The sequence below is a fragment of the Paroedura picta genome, chromosome 2 (assembly GCF_049243985.1).
Source record: "Paroedura picta isolate Pp20150507F chromosome 2, Ppicta_v3.0, whole genome shotgun sequence".
In the NCBI taxonomy this organism is placed as follows: domain Eukaryota; kingdom Metazoa; phylum Chordata; class Lepidosauria; order Squamata; family Gekkonidae; genus Paroedura; species Paroedura picta.
Window position 1 is genome coordinate 150,436,296 of NC_135370.1, and position 16,405 is coordinate 150,452,700.

The window sequence follows — 16,405 nt, forward strand, 5'->3', positions numbered from 1 at the left end:
AAAATGTCTTTTCAAGGTCATCTATGCACTAAATGCAGGCTTCACCAATCCTTTCTTTGCTGAGGTCAGTAAAATAGTTGGGACTGTTATCCCTGCCAAGATTAACCGCCTCCCCCCCTCCTTTGGTCTGTTTGGTAGGAATCCAACTTTACTTGGGAGTAAGGCCTACTGATCTCTATGGCACTTTCTCCCAAGTCAGGATGGACTGTAGCCTAGTAGCCAAAATCTATGAGCTCAGTGGAACTTTCTTCCAGAGAACAAATGGCATTTGTAACCTTCATCCAGACTCACCCTTGGGCTTTTGTTTGTTTGTGTTGTACAATAAAGGGCTGAAACTTTCTGTATTTCAATTATACAATCCTCACACAAAAGATGCCCTTGCACAACAGAAAACCCACAGCCATAAGAGGAAATGGAGGTCAGGAACAGTGAATAGAAAATGCTTAGTCAGCAACTGTTCCAGAGATATTAAGAGGTGAAATGTAAATGGGCACAGTGCCAATGTGTAAAGACAGCATCATAAGCCATATTCCTCGATAGGTGTGCACAAGTAGTACAGTTAGGAGAAGATTTACACTTCTGGTAGAATGGAGAGACATTCTGTTTTGACCTCTATCTTCAAAGTGCTGGGGCAATAAATAAAAATCCCTTACCCGTTAACTATTAATATCAATTGAATTTATTACAATTTACTAAGCTCCAAGGCACATTACAGTGTTCTGTTAACTACAGAAATGTATAAAGGACAAACAGAGAATGTTTTCCATGTACAGCAAATTTTGCTCTAGTGTTCAAAAGCTTCCGTGCATCAATAAAGCAAAAAAAAAAAAGAGTAAAACGTTCAGAGATCAATAGAAACAAACTGAAACTTTTTCTTTACAAAGTTGCAACAAAACACCCCCCAGACCACCCCATCATTTTGCAAACAAACAAAAAGGGAAATTAAAATAAAACAAGAAAAGGAGGGGACTAAAGGGGGGGAGTGAACAACTAACACCTCTGGGCTTGTAAAACATAAGCTGTCACAATTTTGTAGCAATTTTTTTTCTTTTAGGCATCAACACTGGCCTTGGCAAAAAGAAAAGTTTTAATTTTTTTTCCATTTTTCTTCTTTTAGAGAAGTGCATACATTTACAAAAATACACACCAGCAGCAAGGAATAGCTAACGGCTATTAAACTGTGTACCTAGCCAACACACTGCCAAAGAAATGAGAAACAGGTATTTATGTGGTAAGGAAACAAATATTAGATTCTGTTCTTAACAAAACAAAAGGGGGGAGGGGGGAAAGGAACAGCTCTATCCTTCAAATGAAGAAGGGTACATACCTTTGTTTCAAAATATAGAAACATACGACGAAAATAAGGTCTATACATAAGACTAAACTTTTTGCAGTACTGTTTCTCGCAGGGAAGGGGGTCGTTTTCAATATTCACAATTCTACATCTTCAGAAGGCTGAAGGGAGTTGAGTTGGCTGCCTGCATGTGTTGTTGGATTGTGTTTTGTTTTTTAAGGGTCTCTCTCCTTTTTCACTTTCACGTCGCCAGCTAAGATGGTTGCAATCTCGCCCTGCATAAATGCCCAAGGCACGTTGGAACCGACTAGGGGGCATTTCTCGCCGCTGGGGCAATAGACTTCTCCCGTAGCGCCCTGGGCCTTGATGCTCTCCCGGGAACAAGGGAAGCAGAACTTGTGGCTGGGCACCGAGGGGCACTGCACAAAGTGGGTGTCCTCCAAGCGTTCGTGGCAAATGGTGCAGCACAGGGGTCCGCTGTTGGCCATGGGTGAGTCTGGAATGTTGGGGGGGTGCACTTGGTCCAGGCCGGGGTGGGCGTTGGGGGGCGGGGGGGCCACCTGCAGGTTCAGGTCCCCGTTGCGGGAGGCCAGGCGGCGCTGGCCGGGCACCGAGGCGGGCGAGACCGGGCTGCTGCTGTTCCGCCGCGTGGAGGTGGTCGAGTGGACGGAGCTGCCGTCCTTGGGCGAGTGGGCATTGCCCAGCGTGTCGGCCACCGACATGAGGGCAGCCATGGGCGACTGCCCGTTCTGGGGCGCCGACTCCGGCGGGGTGGTCCGGTTGGAGTGCGGCCCAAGCGGCGGCGGGGGCACGCCGGCAAAGCCGCCCGCCGACATGGTGAGCTTGAGCGCCTCGCTCTGGCTGGCCATCCACTGCTGCCGCTGCTGCTCGTCGCTCAGCTTGAGGCCGCCTTCCGAGGCCGAGTCCGACGGCTCCGGGGAGGCCTTCCTCTTGCGCAGGCCGCCGCCGCCGCCGCTGCCCCCGGGCCCACGCCCGGACGCCGGCCCGCCCGCCCCTCCACCGGCGGCGGCAGCAGCGGCGGCGGCGGCCACGGCGGCGGCGCGGGGCAGGCCGACCAGGGCGTTGGGCAGGATGGGGCAGGAGGCATCGAGGTAGGGCTGCGGCAGCATGTCGGCGCCCACCAGCTCCTTGAAGAAGCGCACCGACTCCGGCAGCAGGTCGCCTAGCAGGCGCCAGTCGCCCGAGCCGTGCTTCTTCTCGTACTCGAGGTACTTGAAGCCCGACGAGAGGCCGCGGCCGAAGTCCTTCATGCAGTCCTGGTACATCTGTTTGGCCACGCCTGAGGCGCTGGAGAAGACGGTGCCCGAGCCGCTGGGGTACTCGATGAAGAGCTTCAGTTCGTAGTCCAGGCCGGGCTTGGAGATGGCGTCGAAGGCGAAGACGCGGCCCAGCAGCGTGTGGTCCTTCTTGAAGCGCACCTCGTAGGGCGTGCAGCCGGCCAGCGTCAGCAGCGTGTCGCGCACCAGCTTGGGCTTGCTGGCCCAGTCCTCGGCCCGGTTGCGCAGGCTCTCGCTCAGCTCGGCCAGCGCCTCGGCGTTGCGCTGCTTCTCCTTCAGGTCGCGCTCCTGGTCGCCGCTGCTGGACACCGACCCCGGCCGCTTCCCGCACGCCTCGCCCGACGACGCCGTCGAGGAGGAGGAAGAGGACGAAGACGACGACGAAGAAGAAGACGACGAGGAGGAGGACGCCGGCGGACCCCGCGGAGGAGGCAGCGCCACCCCACCGCCCGGCCCGTTGAGCAGCGTCTGCGGCAGCAGGTTGGGCGGCACGTTGAGTCCCTGGCCGCCACCCGGGGGGAGGCCGCTCACCAGGCCGCTGTGCGTCCCTCGGCGGGACGAGGAGGACGACGAGGAGGAGGAGGAGGAATTGGGGCTCTGGCGGTTCAACTCGGGCGGCCCGTCGTCGGGCGCCTTGGGGAAGCCGTTGGGGCCGCCCAGGCCGTTGGGCAGGCGTCCGGCGTGGCTGCCCGGAGGCGGCGGGTACTCAAAGCGGCCGCGCTGCTCGCTCAAGCCGTAGCGCTCCAGGCCCGACGGCGCTTTGGACGAGGCGGCGTCCACATGATTCAGCTGCTGCTGGGCGGCCGCTGCCGCCGCCGCTGCCGCCGCTTCCTTGGCCGAGAGTGCCACGGTTTTGACGCCGACGGGGGGCGGCGGGCCGGGCGAGCGGCCGTCCTGGAAGCAGCCGTGGGCCCGCTTGAGTTGCCGGGCCGTCTCGATGACGAACTCGATGCGGTCGGCGCCCTCGTAGTTGACGCAGCCGCGGCACACCGGCTCGCTGAAGTCCCAGATCATGGCCCACGGCATGCGCGGCAGGTCGCACAGGTAGCACGACTGGCGCCGCGACGACGAGACCTGCGCCGCCGACATGGCTGCGCCGCCCGGCCGGGCGCCCCTTCCAGCCGCCTAGACAGCGGCGGCGGCGGCTCCTCCTTCTCGGCCGGCCGGCGGGCGGGCAGGGGCTGCGAAGGCGCGGCGGCGGCGGCGGCTACCTGCTGCTGTGCGGCTGGTCCGGGGGGGGGGGGGGAGCGGCGCGGGCTGCGGCGCTGGACGGGGCAGGAGCGCCTCAGGGCGGCGGCGGGGGCGGCATGGTGTCCCGCGGCAACGCCGCCCGCGCCTCCACTCACATCCTCCGGCGCTCGTCGGCCCTCGAGCTGGGGTGCCGGAGCGTCACTCCGGGCTGATGCTGCCGAGCCTGCCGAGCGGCGCTCTGCCCCTCCTCCTGGCGCGCCGCTCCATTCGCCTCTCGCCCGCTCCCCCGGCTCGGGCGCCACCTGGGTGGAGCGCTCACGTCACCGACGGGCTCCCCCCCCCCCGCACACACTCACACACACACACACACACCCCGCCTCCCCCGCCCTGGCAGTCCCCCGCGCGGCACTCGCTGCCGGCCCGACCAGCCGCCGCCGCCTCTGCTCGGCCGCGCCTCCCGCCCCTCCCCCGCTTCCTCTCGCGCCGGCTGGACAGGGAGCCCACTTGTTGCGCCCCGAGGGCGCATGCGCGGCACCCGGCCCATTTCCTCCTCTCTCCCCCCCCCTTTCTCGTGTGTGCGTCTGTGTGTCGGCGGCAGCTGAAGCCAGGCAAGTTGCCGCTTGGAAACCACGGCGTCCCTCCCTCCCTCCCTGGCTGCCTCATACGCTCCAGCGACAGGGAGAGGGAGCGCGCGCACCCAGGGCTATGTTTGGCCGTGGAAACACCCGGCGCTCCCCCCCCCCCCTTCCGTCCAAGGCAGGCTCCCCAGAGCGAAAGCGCAGCCAGGGAAGCACATGCCGAGCCGGTCCCGGACGCGTCTCCCGCCTGCCTGCCAAGGTCCCGACGCCGCCCTGGGCAGCAAGGCCGGGGAAGGCCTTGGAGGCCGCTCTGCGGGCAGGCTGGGCGGATGGGACAGTGCCTCCCCCCCCCCCGGTGCGACAGAAAGCGGGCGGGTCCGTTGCTCTGCTTGGAAGCCGTCCCGTCCCCCTCCCGTGTGCCTCGTGGCGGCCGGTCAATGCAGAGGGCGGCGGGCACAACCGTGGCCCTTCTGGGCTCTCCTACCATGCAGTTATTTGGGATTCACCTGAACCCAAACAGTCAGCAAAGAGCTGAGTTAGTTCTGCATCTTGGCTCTGCTCTGCAGGCAGCACCGTTGCTTCTCCTGGGGCGGAGAAGCCCCGGAGTCCGGCTGCGACAAGGTGCCCCCGCCCCTCGCGGCTGGCACGAGCCTGTGCGTGTTGCCCAAACCCCCTCCTCTTTCCCGCCCGGACTGGGTGAAAGGAGAGCAACCGCGGCGCTGGAGCAAGTTGCGATCCTTGCTGGGGCCCCGGCTCCATCCTTTGCTGGGCCGCCGCCCCAGGAGAAGCAACGGTGCTGCCTGCAGAGCAGAGCCAAGATGCAGAACTAACTCAGCTCTTTGCTGACTGTTTGGGTTCAGGTGAATCCCAAATGACTGCATGGTCCCCCTTCACACAAGCACTCAGGGGTGGGCGTCAAACGCAACTCTGGAAATCTCGACCATCCACGGGGTACATGTGCAGAGAGGCCAGGTAGCCATCAAGGGCCAGGGAATCGATTGCAAGCGACTGGACACCTTTCTGAACCCCAACAGTCAAGGCCATTTCAGATGGCTTGGGAGACAGGGGTGAAGAGAGCAGCATGGGCATCTGGCTGTTGTAACCAACTGAACTTAAGATATTTACTCTTCAGTAGACCTACCAGTCAACATAAATGTTCTTAGGGTGAAGGCCTTTACTGTTCCACCCAAGACCCTGCCTGATCACCACTAGGTCACCAGCCGGGCTAGTACTGGACTCAGCCTGGCTGACACCCTTTTGTTCACTTGGAGAGGTCAGTAGTGCAGCATGAGGAGCAGCCAGCAGACAAGGGGCATGCCTAAAATTGCTCCCAGAGGCCTTTGCCTCTGGGAGAACTCCTTTCTGTGCCAAGGACCAACCAAGTCCTCTCAAGGTGGCAATCCTGGGCAGCATACCTCCCGCCCACAGCACAAGGTGGGCTGAGAGCACAAGGAAAGTCTCTGGGCCTCATGAAGGGAAAGGGTGTGGATGTCAGTGGGGCTTAAGACCTGGGGACTTGATCCATGGCCAGGTGCCTCTCTGCTGCAGTCCAGGCCGCCTTTGCCTAGGACAAAGCCATTGGTCAAGGGAGTTCCCACTTCGGGCTGTCAGCGGGATGTGGTGACCTTGAGCTAATCAGTTCTCCCAGAGCTCTCTCAGCCCCACCCACCTCCCAGAGGTGGAGCGAGGAAGGGGAAAGTGTTTGCAAGCCCCTATGGGACTCCTTCGGGTCATGAAAACCCAGCTCTTCTTCTTCCTCCACAGTCCTAGGAAGCAGTGGCCATTCCCCTGGACTCTCCTACCTGCCTTTTCACGCCTGTCTGCCCCTCCCGGTTGCTAAGCCACGGAGCCAAGCTGTAACCAAGGACTGTTCAGGGGAACTGCATGGACTAGGCACTGCTCCCCTGGGCATGCTTCCTGTTGCCACACCGAGTGGGAGTCCTTTCTGGTCAGTGACTGCACAGAGAGGGCTGGGATCCATATCCTCCAGGTGACCGGGTCCAGTGGCCTTTCCTGATGCCGACTGGTGCACGACCTTTTGGTTCCAGAACTGAGAGCCAGAGAGAGGAACTCCCCCTAGCCTTCACCTCGAGGGCCCGCAAAGAGGCTAGCCTGCCACAGTTGGTGCAGGAGGACCGCAGAGGCCTGCTCTGCTCTGCCCTACAGTGCACCAGGCCACTGCCTACCCTACATGACAGAGTGGTTGCAAGGACCCAGTAGAAGAAGGGACGCAACTATGAGCCCCTTGAAGGAGCTGGTTTAAGGAGCCCGGCATTCTGCGCTTATAGAAACCAACCCCTGGCCAGGACCCATCAAGTGCCGAAGCAGTGCCTGTCCTTGCACGGTGCTCCCACCCAAATTGGACTGGTCAACTGGCAGCGGCAACTTCAAAGTGAAGGACCCTGGGGAGTGTCCCTTGTCTGGCCCTGGGGGCCTGTGCTGGTTGCCTTAGTGACTAGGGTGTCCCCCATATAATACGCCCAGCCTCGGAGGGTTTCATTTTTAAAAGACCCCAACCCTTCTGCGTTTGTTTCGCGCTGCTGTCATCTGGGGGTTGAAAACCTCGGTTTGGAGGTGCCCCAACAAGCCAGCTCTTCATCTGGCTCCACCAAAGGGACGGGCAGAGAATTGCTCCGAGCTGCTACCGGGGCCTCGACCGCAAGGAACCGTATACTGGATCCTTTCCCACCCACCCCCGACAGGTAGCAGCTGCGGCCCTCCGGGCCCCCGGCAGGGCCAGAGAGAAGGTCTAGCCACAGGAAAGCAACCCCCCCCCCTGCCCTAGACTCTTTGCTTGGGTGGAAGGAAGGGGGAATCACCGGCCGAGGAGCGGCCCAGGCTTGTCATCGCGCCGGTAACAACTGGACTTAGGAAGTGAGAGGCCAGAGAGCGGCTCATCTGCCCCAGCCCTGTCAATGTAATGGGGGGGGGGTATAAAAAATAAAGGCGCCAGATCCCATTAAGGAGCCGTCAAACAAATGCAGGGAAGGATTCTGGAGAGTTCGAAAAGGGGGTGGGCGGGCGGGCCTGTTCCTGCGCCAAGACTTCGCTGCCAGGCCCTATGCGGTACCCTAAATGCCAAGCGAGGAAAAACAGCTAGCGGCCACCGTCCAGTTTGCTGTTTCTCTTGCAAAACACACGGGCGCAGAGGCATCCTAATGTTTGGAACCGGAGACGCCTCTCCCGCGCACGCGAAGGGTCGTAGGGAATCTCTTGCTTGATCGGCAGTCGGTGACTTTTCATGACAGGAGCCCATGATGGGGAAGTTACAAAGCGATCCTACCTACCCACACCCTTTTCGCTGTATGTGTGTGTGTGTGTAGTAATTCCATTGTAATAAGCCAGCGGCACCGCAGCTCCTCCTGCAGCGGCGGGGGTGGGATGGAAACGGGTAGGAAAGGGGCCATTCCCAGGCAAAGCTACATTTATCGCCGGCGTGTACGCAGGAGATCCTCAGATTGCCTGGCTGCCGGGCAAGGGACGTTCGGAGGTGGCCTGCCGTTGCCCACCCCGCCTGATGGCCCTGGCGCTCCTTGGAGGTCTCCCGTCCAAATAGTAGCTGGGGTCAACAGGATCGGGCTTGCCTCGCCTGGGCAGCTCTGCGCTGTAGAGACGCCGTCAGCCGGGCAGCTGCTCTGGTTTCCCAAGAAAAGGGGCGGGGCCTGGCGGGGGGGGGGCTCGAGCTGCGCGCGGCGGGGAGTCCCGGATTCCTCAAATGCCTCCGGATGAGTTCCTGGTGTTGGGTCCAGGGAAAAGCTGCCGAAAGTGGTCTCTCCAAAGAAGGACGCTGCCCAGCGGAAGCGAGCCGTTAAGCCAGGGGTAGTCAAACTGCGTCCCTCCAGATGTCCATGGACTACAATTCCCATGAGCCCCTGCCAGCTCGCAGGGGCTCATGGGAATTGTAGTCCATGGACATCTGGAGGGACGCAGTTTGACTACCCCTGCGTTAAGCCCTCCTGGGGGCTGATAGCATTTCCCCCAAGGTGTTCTCCTCCGAGACAGCCCCTCTGGCATGCACGCGTGTGCGTCCGTGTGTAGGGGGGGGGGGGATTTGTTTCTTAAAACCTCGCCCTCTTGATGCTGTTGTGTTTATGTTGCTCTGCAGACTCGTTTGAGCAAAGGGCATCGTGGCTTTTCTCCCCTGTTCTCTGAGACCTTCCTCATCCACACCCCGCCCCGCTGTAGTTCCTCACCGGCGCTTTCCCTTTTTGATATGTGGCATTATCGTCGCTGATCATCAATGAAGGGAGAAGGGTCTGCTTTGCTGGTCTACTCGTTGCAGGTCTTACCGTTGGTTCACCGACACCCAAAGTCCTGCGCGCCCACGCACTCTCCCCAGGCTGGCCCCATTCCCAGTCCTAGGGATCCCCATTGCCATGCTGTACGCAGCTCTCTGGGCTGGACCTCGGCATCATTTTTTCCAAGTCAACGCACATGTTGGTTGGTTAGTTTATTTATTTGTTTTTTATACAGTCCTCCCAGCAGGGCGACTCAGGGCGGTGTACAACATAATAATTGGTAACAATGACATTAAAAACAATTTATAGCATCCTAAAACAGCACTCACGATTAGCTTAGCGGCAACATCAATTTGGGGATCATTTCATTGTAGGCCGCTTTCCAATCAGGTGTTTTCAAGGGAGTGACGTTAGTGGGGGCGGGGCGATGTTATAGGCTCACTGGCCCCAACCAAATGCTTGCAGGCCCTGCTGTCTTCGCCAACTGAAAATGTCCTGGCCCTGGTGGACCCCAGGCCTGCTTCCTTGGGCTGGCTTGTATGAGCAGAGCAGAGCGCTCTATGGGGGACACAGACTGAGAGGCCTCAGGTATACCGGCCGGACGGTGGGTGGCCTTCAGGGTCATTACCAGCACCTTAAACCTGATTGGGATTCAGCCGGAATCCAGCATAGCTGTGGGATGTGGGGCCTCCAAGATGTCCTTGTTGTCCGTCTTTCTACCAAAGGACAGAAAGCGATCTTTTTGTCGTATTGTTAACCACAGGCATGAGCTTTGGCTTCCGCATGTTGTCTTAATGCCGGCGCTTTGGGCTTTCAATAACCCTGAAAAGTAGAGACCCAAGGTCTCCAAGAGCACCCTGCAGACTAAATCTGCCCCCCTCTCCCTCCCGGCTGCGGATCGCTTCCCCCGCGAGGGGTCTCGCAGGGATGAGTCCCCCCCCCCCGGGGTAGACCTTGTTCTCGCTCAGCAGCAAGTCCAGGTTGTCGTCCCACCCCTCCCCTCCCTCCCTGTCCTGGCCTGCTGTGGGATGGGAGGGGGAGTGAAGGGGATACGGTGAACGCATTGATTGATCCAGCGTGGCTATTCAGCCGTTTTAGTGATGCTCGACATATACCCCCCCGATCGTGAATAAATGGTATATTCCGCATCTGAAAGGCTCGTTTAATACCATGCACGAGAAAGGGGCGGGGGGGGGGGGGAGACGAGAAGTCTTCGGAATGAGGAAGTAGATCGCTGCTTTAAAAAAAAAAAAACAGAGGGGCGTAATCGGGAGCCCGCGCTTTCTTGCAAACAGAAACAAAACTGAGCGAGCTGATGGGGAAATTAACGGGGGGCGGGGATCTTCACCCCCTCCGTCCAGTCTTGTAAATTTAACCGAAACGATTGTGTTTCATGGGGGGGAGGGGTCGATGTTTCCCAGGCGGCCTGTGGTCTAGCACGATGCCAGAGTGGACCCGATCCCGCCGCTTTGAAGGCCGCTGCCCTTCGCTCCACGGAGCTCCCTGCTTCCCTCCCAATTGTTGGGGAGCTCAGCTCGGGTAGGCCCTGCTACCCCACCAGGGGGGCGAGCCTTGCCTTCCTTCCTAGGGCTGCCGTGGGGAGGGCAATACGGAGCAGCCGCCTGGGTGCTTTCCCTGGGCTCTGGAGAACCGGTCCGGTCTTGCGCCCCTGCTCCGTGAACCCAGGAGGGTGATTGCCCCCGCTGCCCTTGGGTGTCACGCCTGGCGAGAAACCCCCCCCCCCCCGGACAGGGAGGCTTGTGCAGTGACGGGGCATTAGGTATTGTTTTGGGCTAGCTGGGTGTTAAAAGGTTCGGCATTCCACCCAGTCTTGGTTCTGGGACGGTCATGGGCCTTGCTGGACCAGACAAGTGGAGCATCTAGCCTGAAATGATTGCAAGAGGACCATGCTAGCGATCCTTGCTTGTCGCCAGCTCTCATTCACCGGGGTCGACTGCCTCTAAACATGGAGGTTCCACTTGGTGTAGGCGGAGCTGCGCTAACAAGTGCTTTATGCTGGAAGGATGTAGTCGCGATTGCGAACCTTTGCGGGGAACATCTCGACCACGGGTCGCGGCCGTTTTCGTCGTTGACTCGAAAATTTCTGAAAAACACATTAGCCTATGCCTTTAAAAAACAAAACGGGCTACTGTGTCCCATTGCACTTCCTCTCGAGTAATTATGTGAAAAGGCAGGCTTGGTCCTGGAATCGTGTCCATCTGTGATTGCTCAAACAAGTCTAGTTTTGAATAAAGGAGCGGAGGAATGGGAGCGTGACCAACGCGCTGAAAGGGGAGGACAGGACCCCCAAAAGAAGAGCATTGGGAGGGTCGCCTGGTGATGCTTCCGATAGGCACTGTGGTGGGAGGAGAAGCCCAGGGCCGCCGAAGGAGCTCTCCAACGGTGGGCTCGAGAGAAGTGGAAACAGCTAGCTGGCACGAAGGCCCCTGGGGCTGAACCAAACCTCCACTTCGGAAGGAATGCCAGACGGAGCTTTCCTGAACTCTTTCCAAGCGCCGGTTTTCATTCTGTTTGTGCTAAATGCTTGTGACTAGTGCTGGAAAATAGAGCCCTTCCCTTGATCTCACGGAAGGTGTTTTTGTTTTTTTTAAGCAAGCCATAGAATTATGCCAATTTGTTTCCATTGCCAACAGAAGCCCTTGAGTAATGCGAAACAATACAAAGTTCCCACGAAAACTCTTCATTGAGAAGAAACCCACTCCAGCGCCTTTCCTTCCTCCCCCCGCCCCTCTTGCGGCATTCATCACCGGCGTGTTCAGAGATTCTCACAATGTCAGCAAAACACAGGAGATCCCGGGAAGGGGGCGAGGACCTAGCGATATCGGCCGCGCCGCTTTACAACGACCCCCTCTCGCTTCCTTTCTGCCTGTTAATCCGTCGGCAGTTCTTGGCGTGTTGCTTGAAAGGCTGATTCTATCACCGCTGGCCCGAGTCCTTCTTGCTTTCCAGTGCTGATCTTCCCGTTCTGCATGACAAACAGATGTCGGATCGCCTGCCCGGTTTGTCACGAGCTAATCCTATTTTTGACGGGGGAGCTCTATATTTCACACCTATAGGCAGCCAGAACATTTGATTTTGTTTTGTACGGAATTCTACTCCTTCCCAGTCCGTTGTCTCACGCAGACTTGTATATATGACACCCGGTTGATAAAATCCGGGAAATGTTAGATTTTATATATATAGCTCGAGTTACTAACTCTTTATGAATGGGAAGATTATTTAATTGTGGACGGTGTAGCTAACTAGATTTCCCTTCTGCGGTGCCATAACAATCGTTTTGGAGTTATACCCCCCCCCCCAACACTCACCCATTGTAATTGCTGTGCCCTCGCCCGGTAACAGAACTTGTGTATGGAGGAATATCCCGTCCCACACAGATGCAGCCGAAACTGTTGGCCTGAGTAATATCTGGCCCTTTTGCAGGATGATATAGAGCTTCATGCGTATTAGCCTCATAATCCTTCCAACTGCCCTGTGAAATCGCCCAGTCCTACCAGGTGTGGAAAGCGCCATCAGGCCCCAAGGCGACCCAGTGAGTTGCAGGGTTTTCCAGGCAAGAGGTGTTCAGAGGTGATTTGCCATGGCCTGCCTCTGCCTGGAGCCCTCCGGGCCTTCCTCGCCAGGCTCTCATCCAGCTGCGCCCCAGAGCCGGCCCTGCTTAGATGTGAGGCGGCCGAACTAGCTGGGCCAACTGGCTCAGAGCACCGCCCGCTCCTACGACCTCCTTTCTGCAGATGCGGGAAGGGCCAGGGGCGGAAGGGCGAACGGGTCCCCTCCGATAGTCCCCTTCCGGCTCATTTCCAGCCGGCCTTCACAGGCCAGCTCGCATTCTCAGCCCCCACCCCACGCGGACCTTTCCCAAAACGCGCCTGACCTCATACTCCCGATAATGCTGCGTAAATACCAACCCCTCCCCTCTTGAGAGCCTTTAAAAGTGCCTCGTCCTTGATGTCACGCAAGCAACCCAGGGGCTCTTTTCAGGCCGCGGCAACCAGAAGAACCCCCAGGCCAGCGGCACCTTGCAGGCGACCGCCCTTGTCTGGCAGCATAAAATGGGAAGTGGGGGCGGGCGAAGGCCTCTCCGTCGGGTCCGTAGGAACCGCGAACCGGCCCCCGTTTCTTTCGGGCGAGAAGGCGGCGGCACGTGAGCAGGGGGCCTCCCCGTGCCCGGTCCTGGTCCCACAGGGCACGAGGAGCTTGCAGGGCAGGCGGAGTGGCCAGCAACAACCAGAGATGCCACATCCAAAGCCCCCATTGCGGAGGGAGCGGCCCCTTCCCTTCCCCCTGCCCAGCACGAGCCAGGAGCCGCGGCGCTGGCTCTCCCTGCGTGGCCCGCCTCTGCGACACGGGGCATGTGGAAAATTTCGGAGCGCCGGGCCGTGAATGGGCGGGCGGGTGGGGGGCCGCTTGCTTTCCTCGCTCGCTTCCGCTAAGGCCTTGGCGGGCTGCCCGCCGCGGCGCTGAAGGATTCTGGGAAAAACCGGCAAGGCTCCCCAGCCCAAAGCGCCGGCATTAAGTAGGCCTGACAGCTCCGCTCCTTCCCCACTTGGCAGCGGTTCAAAGTGCTCTTTCATTTGGAACGCTGGAAGGCTGCCATGTGCAATGCAGATTTGCTGTGCCTGCTCTCATAAGGAACTGATAAATGCCGCTGCCGTTGCCATGGTGACGGGAGGCTATCAGAGCGGCCTTGTGATCTGCAGCCTCGCCGCCCTGCAGGATTCCCCCCCCCCTCTTCCCTTCTTCCTGAGATGGTAAAATAAAATGGGAAGGGGAAAAAAAGAAAGACAGAAATACTCTGCAAAAGAGGTTAACCCTTGCCAAACAGGGTGGCCAACACAACCCACTACCAGCCTGCCAACGCGGGCCTGTGTGGGGAGGGGCTGTGCAGGGCCGGAGGAGAAGGGGAAGCCCTCGCCTCTTCCTCCACCCCCGCCTTCCGGCCCCGTCCCAGCTCGCTGTGGCCCAGTTCCAGCCCTCCGCCTCCTGCAGTTTCCACACATGGCTCCCGCAGACCCTGACAGGGCCAGGCGTTTCCCAGCCCCACGGTGCCGCTTAAAGCCTGGCTTTAAATCCCGCGTGGATTCACACTTGCAGAAAATAGAGACCTTTCTCATGTGTACCGAATGAGATTTGCAACCGAAACACTGGGGGTGGGGCGGGTTAAATGAATGGATGTGATAGTTACAATAAGAAGTAAAAGCACAGTGGGTGTAAATCACTAGCACTTTCCCCCAACTATAGGTTGCCTATAGGCTCTGCTGCATAGAATAGTTGTGTGACTGTCCCGTTTTGGAACATAAATGCTTTGTATACATTCCCAGGTGGAACAATGTAACGAGCAGGTTCATTGGTAGGATGGGGTCAGCTACATACAATGAGGAATGGGCATAGGTTTGAGCAGTGACCTAGAGGAATGGAAGAGGACCTTGACTACAGATTTAGCATGAGATGGCTGGTATTTTCTGACTGCCTGGCTCTTTTCAGAAAGGGAGGGATTGTGGCTCATTGGAAAGAGCCTCTGTGGCAGGCATTGCCAGTTAAATGAAACAGGCAGTAGGTGATGTGAAAGACCTTCCACTGAAACCCTTGAGAGTTTTTGGGCATCTGAGTAGACAACAGTGACCTTGATAGACCAATGGTCTAATTCAGGATAAGCCAGCTTCTTGTGTTTGTGTGCACTCTGAAAATCACAATGCAAGTGGTCAGCTGCTGCCTGCAGGTCCCACACTTGTAGCCATGGGGGACCAATAGACTTTGAATAGGTAAAAACAACACAGAGTAATGAATAAAATGAGTAGGTCAAATGATTGGGTCACCCAGGCCTGCAAGCTCCTTGAGCTCTTTGTAGACCAATTCTAAACCCCTTTGTATAAGAACACAGGGCTTTAGACATAAGACAGCTGGTTGATAACTCTCTCAACCCAATCTATGGACTGCCATGTAAGACACAAACTCAAGAGCTCCTTCCCTTTCCTATGGTGTTGCAACTCAGCATAGTGGTGCAAGGCCATGTACAAGTCAGCTAATGGGCAGAGAAAGGGTGTGGGGCAAGCAGGACAGAAGTAACAACATGAAGGCTGGTCAATGTTAGCACTTCCTGGGCACTCTTTTATCTCACTGCCTGAGTGCTGACTCACAAGGAAATAGTAATGAATGGCATATGCCCGCACCCTAAACAGACCACAGACACAGAGTATGGATAGAAAACTGATCAGCTTGCACCAGCTGATATACATAAATTCAGATCACCACTATGTTAAAAAGAGATCAGCTAACCTATGTTATGGATCGTACAATTCACAATGTTTGTTTTTAGCCTAGACAGTCTCAATTGATTGGGTCCAGGGGGGATTTGTGTCCTTTCTAATGTCACGTCAATACCTTTCCAGCCAATCAAGAGCAGCTTTTTGGTGGTTCTCTCCACCCAGTAAGGGCACTATTGCAGAGATGTATGTTTTCAGAGCTTGCTGCCTTTCCAGAGAGCTTATGAAATCTGAGGCCAATGGGTGCTTCTCCCATTCCATTTTTGTGCTTGGGAATCAGTCCCAGAATACAACAATACACATACTCACTTTTGCCTTCAAAATACACAGAAGGCCTTTGGTGTGATTCTGAGACACAATACAGTTGGACAGTCAAGCCCCTGGGAGTTTTGTATCCATTTGTTTCAGAATGTGCCCCTCTTCTGAATGGCTTTTTAACAAGTTCCTGAAAGTTTCTCCAGTGCCAGGTTTGAGTTTTGAGAACAAGGCCAATTCCACTCTGGCTGTTTGGTCTGGCTCTGATGCTAATGTGACGTGGAGCGTTTTCCTCATCTCCGCATGGCATTGTGGCACTCTCATGTACCTTCTACTTTTCCCCTGGCTTTTCAACAGTCTTTCCTAAAACCGATTTACTATTGCCTTTTGGGAAAGTCCACAGCAAACCTGAGGTTGTTGCCATGTGGATGAGAAAGTCTGGATTTTTCTCCAGCCTACCCAGATTGACACCATTTTCCTGGCCCTAGTCCCCCAAGGCAGCAATCCCTTTCCCGGAGCAACAAAAATCAGCAAGAAAATTGATAAAATCAGCACCAACTGTTACCCCCCCCCATCCCTTTGGTGTTATAGGGGGAGTGACTAATGCAGGGATGTAGGGAAAGGAGAATGTGGAGAAATAGCCACGGAGAGGCCCCATGCGACTGCAGTTAAATATCAGCTGCACTGGCAACAAGGAAACCACAGAGGATTATCACTATGCGGCAGTCACCTAAATCTGAAAGGAAGACAGAAAACGCAAGCACAGTACTTTCAGATGAGGGAAACTGCCTCTCCAGACTTTGGGCAGAGGCACATTCTTCATTCACAGAAGCTATACTGTGTATGATTTGGAATCAGCTTTCTCCAAGGCACAAATAATAACATTCAAGGCCTTAAAGCAGCTGTAATCGTATTGGAGCTACACACTGGATACACGAAGATGAAATCCTGTTGCAAGAATTTACAAAGTCATTTCCGCATGGGAAGTGGAATCTCTGCTATCAAAGGTTTCTCTTCATCCCGTTGCCCCGAGTCAAAGAAGGAATTTCATCACAACTGCATAGGTATTTTTTTAAGAGCCCCAAAAGAAAAAGAAAGAAAAAAAAGGGGGGGGGGGAAGCAGCCATCCAGATTTTGTGAAGCTGCTTGTATGCAACTGTAATTTTGTTACCTGACTCTGGTTTCTTCCCTATGGTTGCCATGGCAATTCTGGCCTCCTCTATACAATCTGTCTCACTGGAATTTCCTGATTATTCAAAAACTCTTA

The 16,405-nt window shown here is 56.5% G+C and overlaps 1 protein-coding gene across 1 annotated transcript; it reads right to left on the minus strand.

Moving 5' to 3' along the window:
• Positions 1–661: 661 nt before the first annotated feature.
• IRF2BPL (interferon regulatory factor 2 binding protein like) lies at positions 662–4,154 on the minus strand. The gene has a single exon (XM_077323316.1). The coding sequence runs from the start codon at positions 3,679–3,681 to the stop codon at positions 1,510–1,512; it is 2,172 nt and encodes a 723-aa protein (XP_077179431.1). The 5' UTR covers positions 3,682–4,154; the 3' UTR covers positions 662–1,509.
• Between the last annotated feature and the right edge of the window lie 12,251 nt (positions 4,155–16,405).

What these genes read in the sequence shown, in the direction of transcription:
- IRF2BPL (XM_077323316.1), bottom strand. Translation starts at nt 3,681, where the DNA reads ATGTCGGCGGCGCAGGTCTCGTCGTCGCGGCGCCAGTCGTGCTACCTG.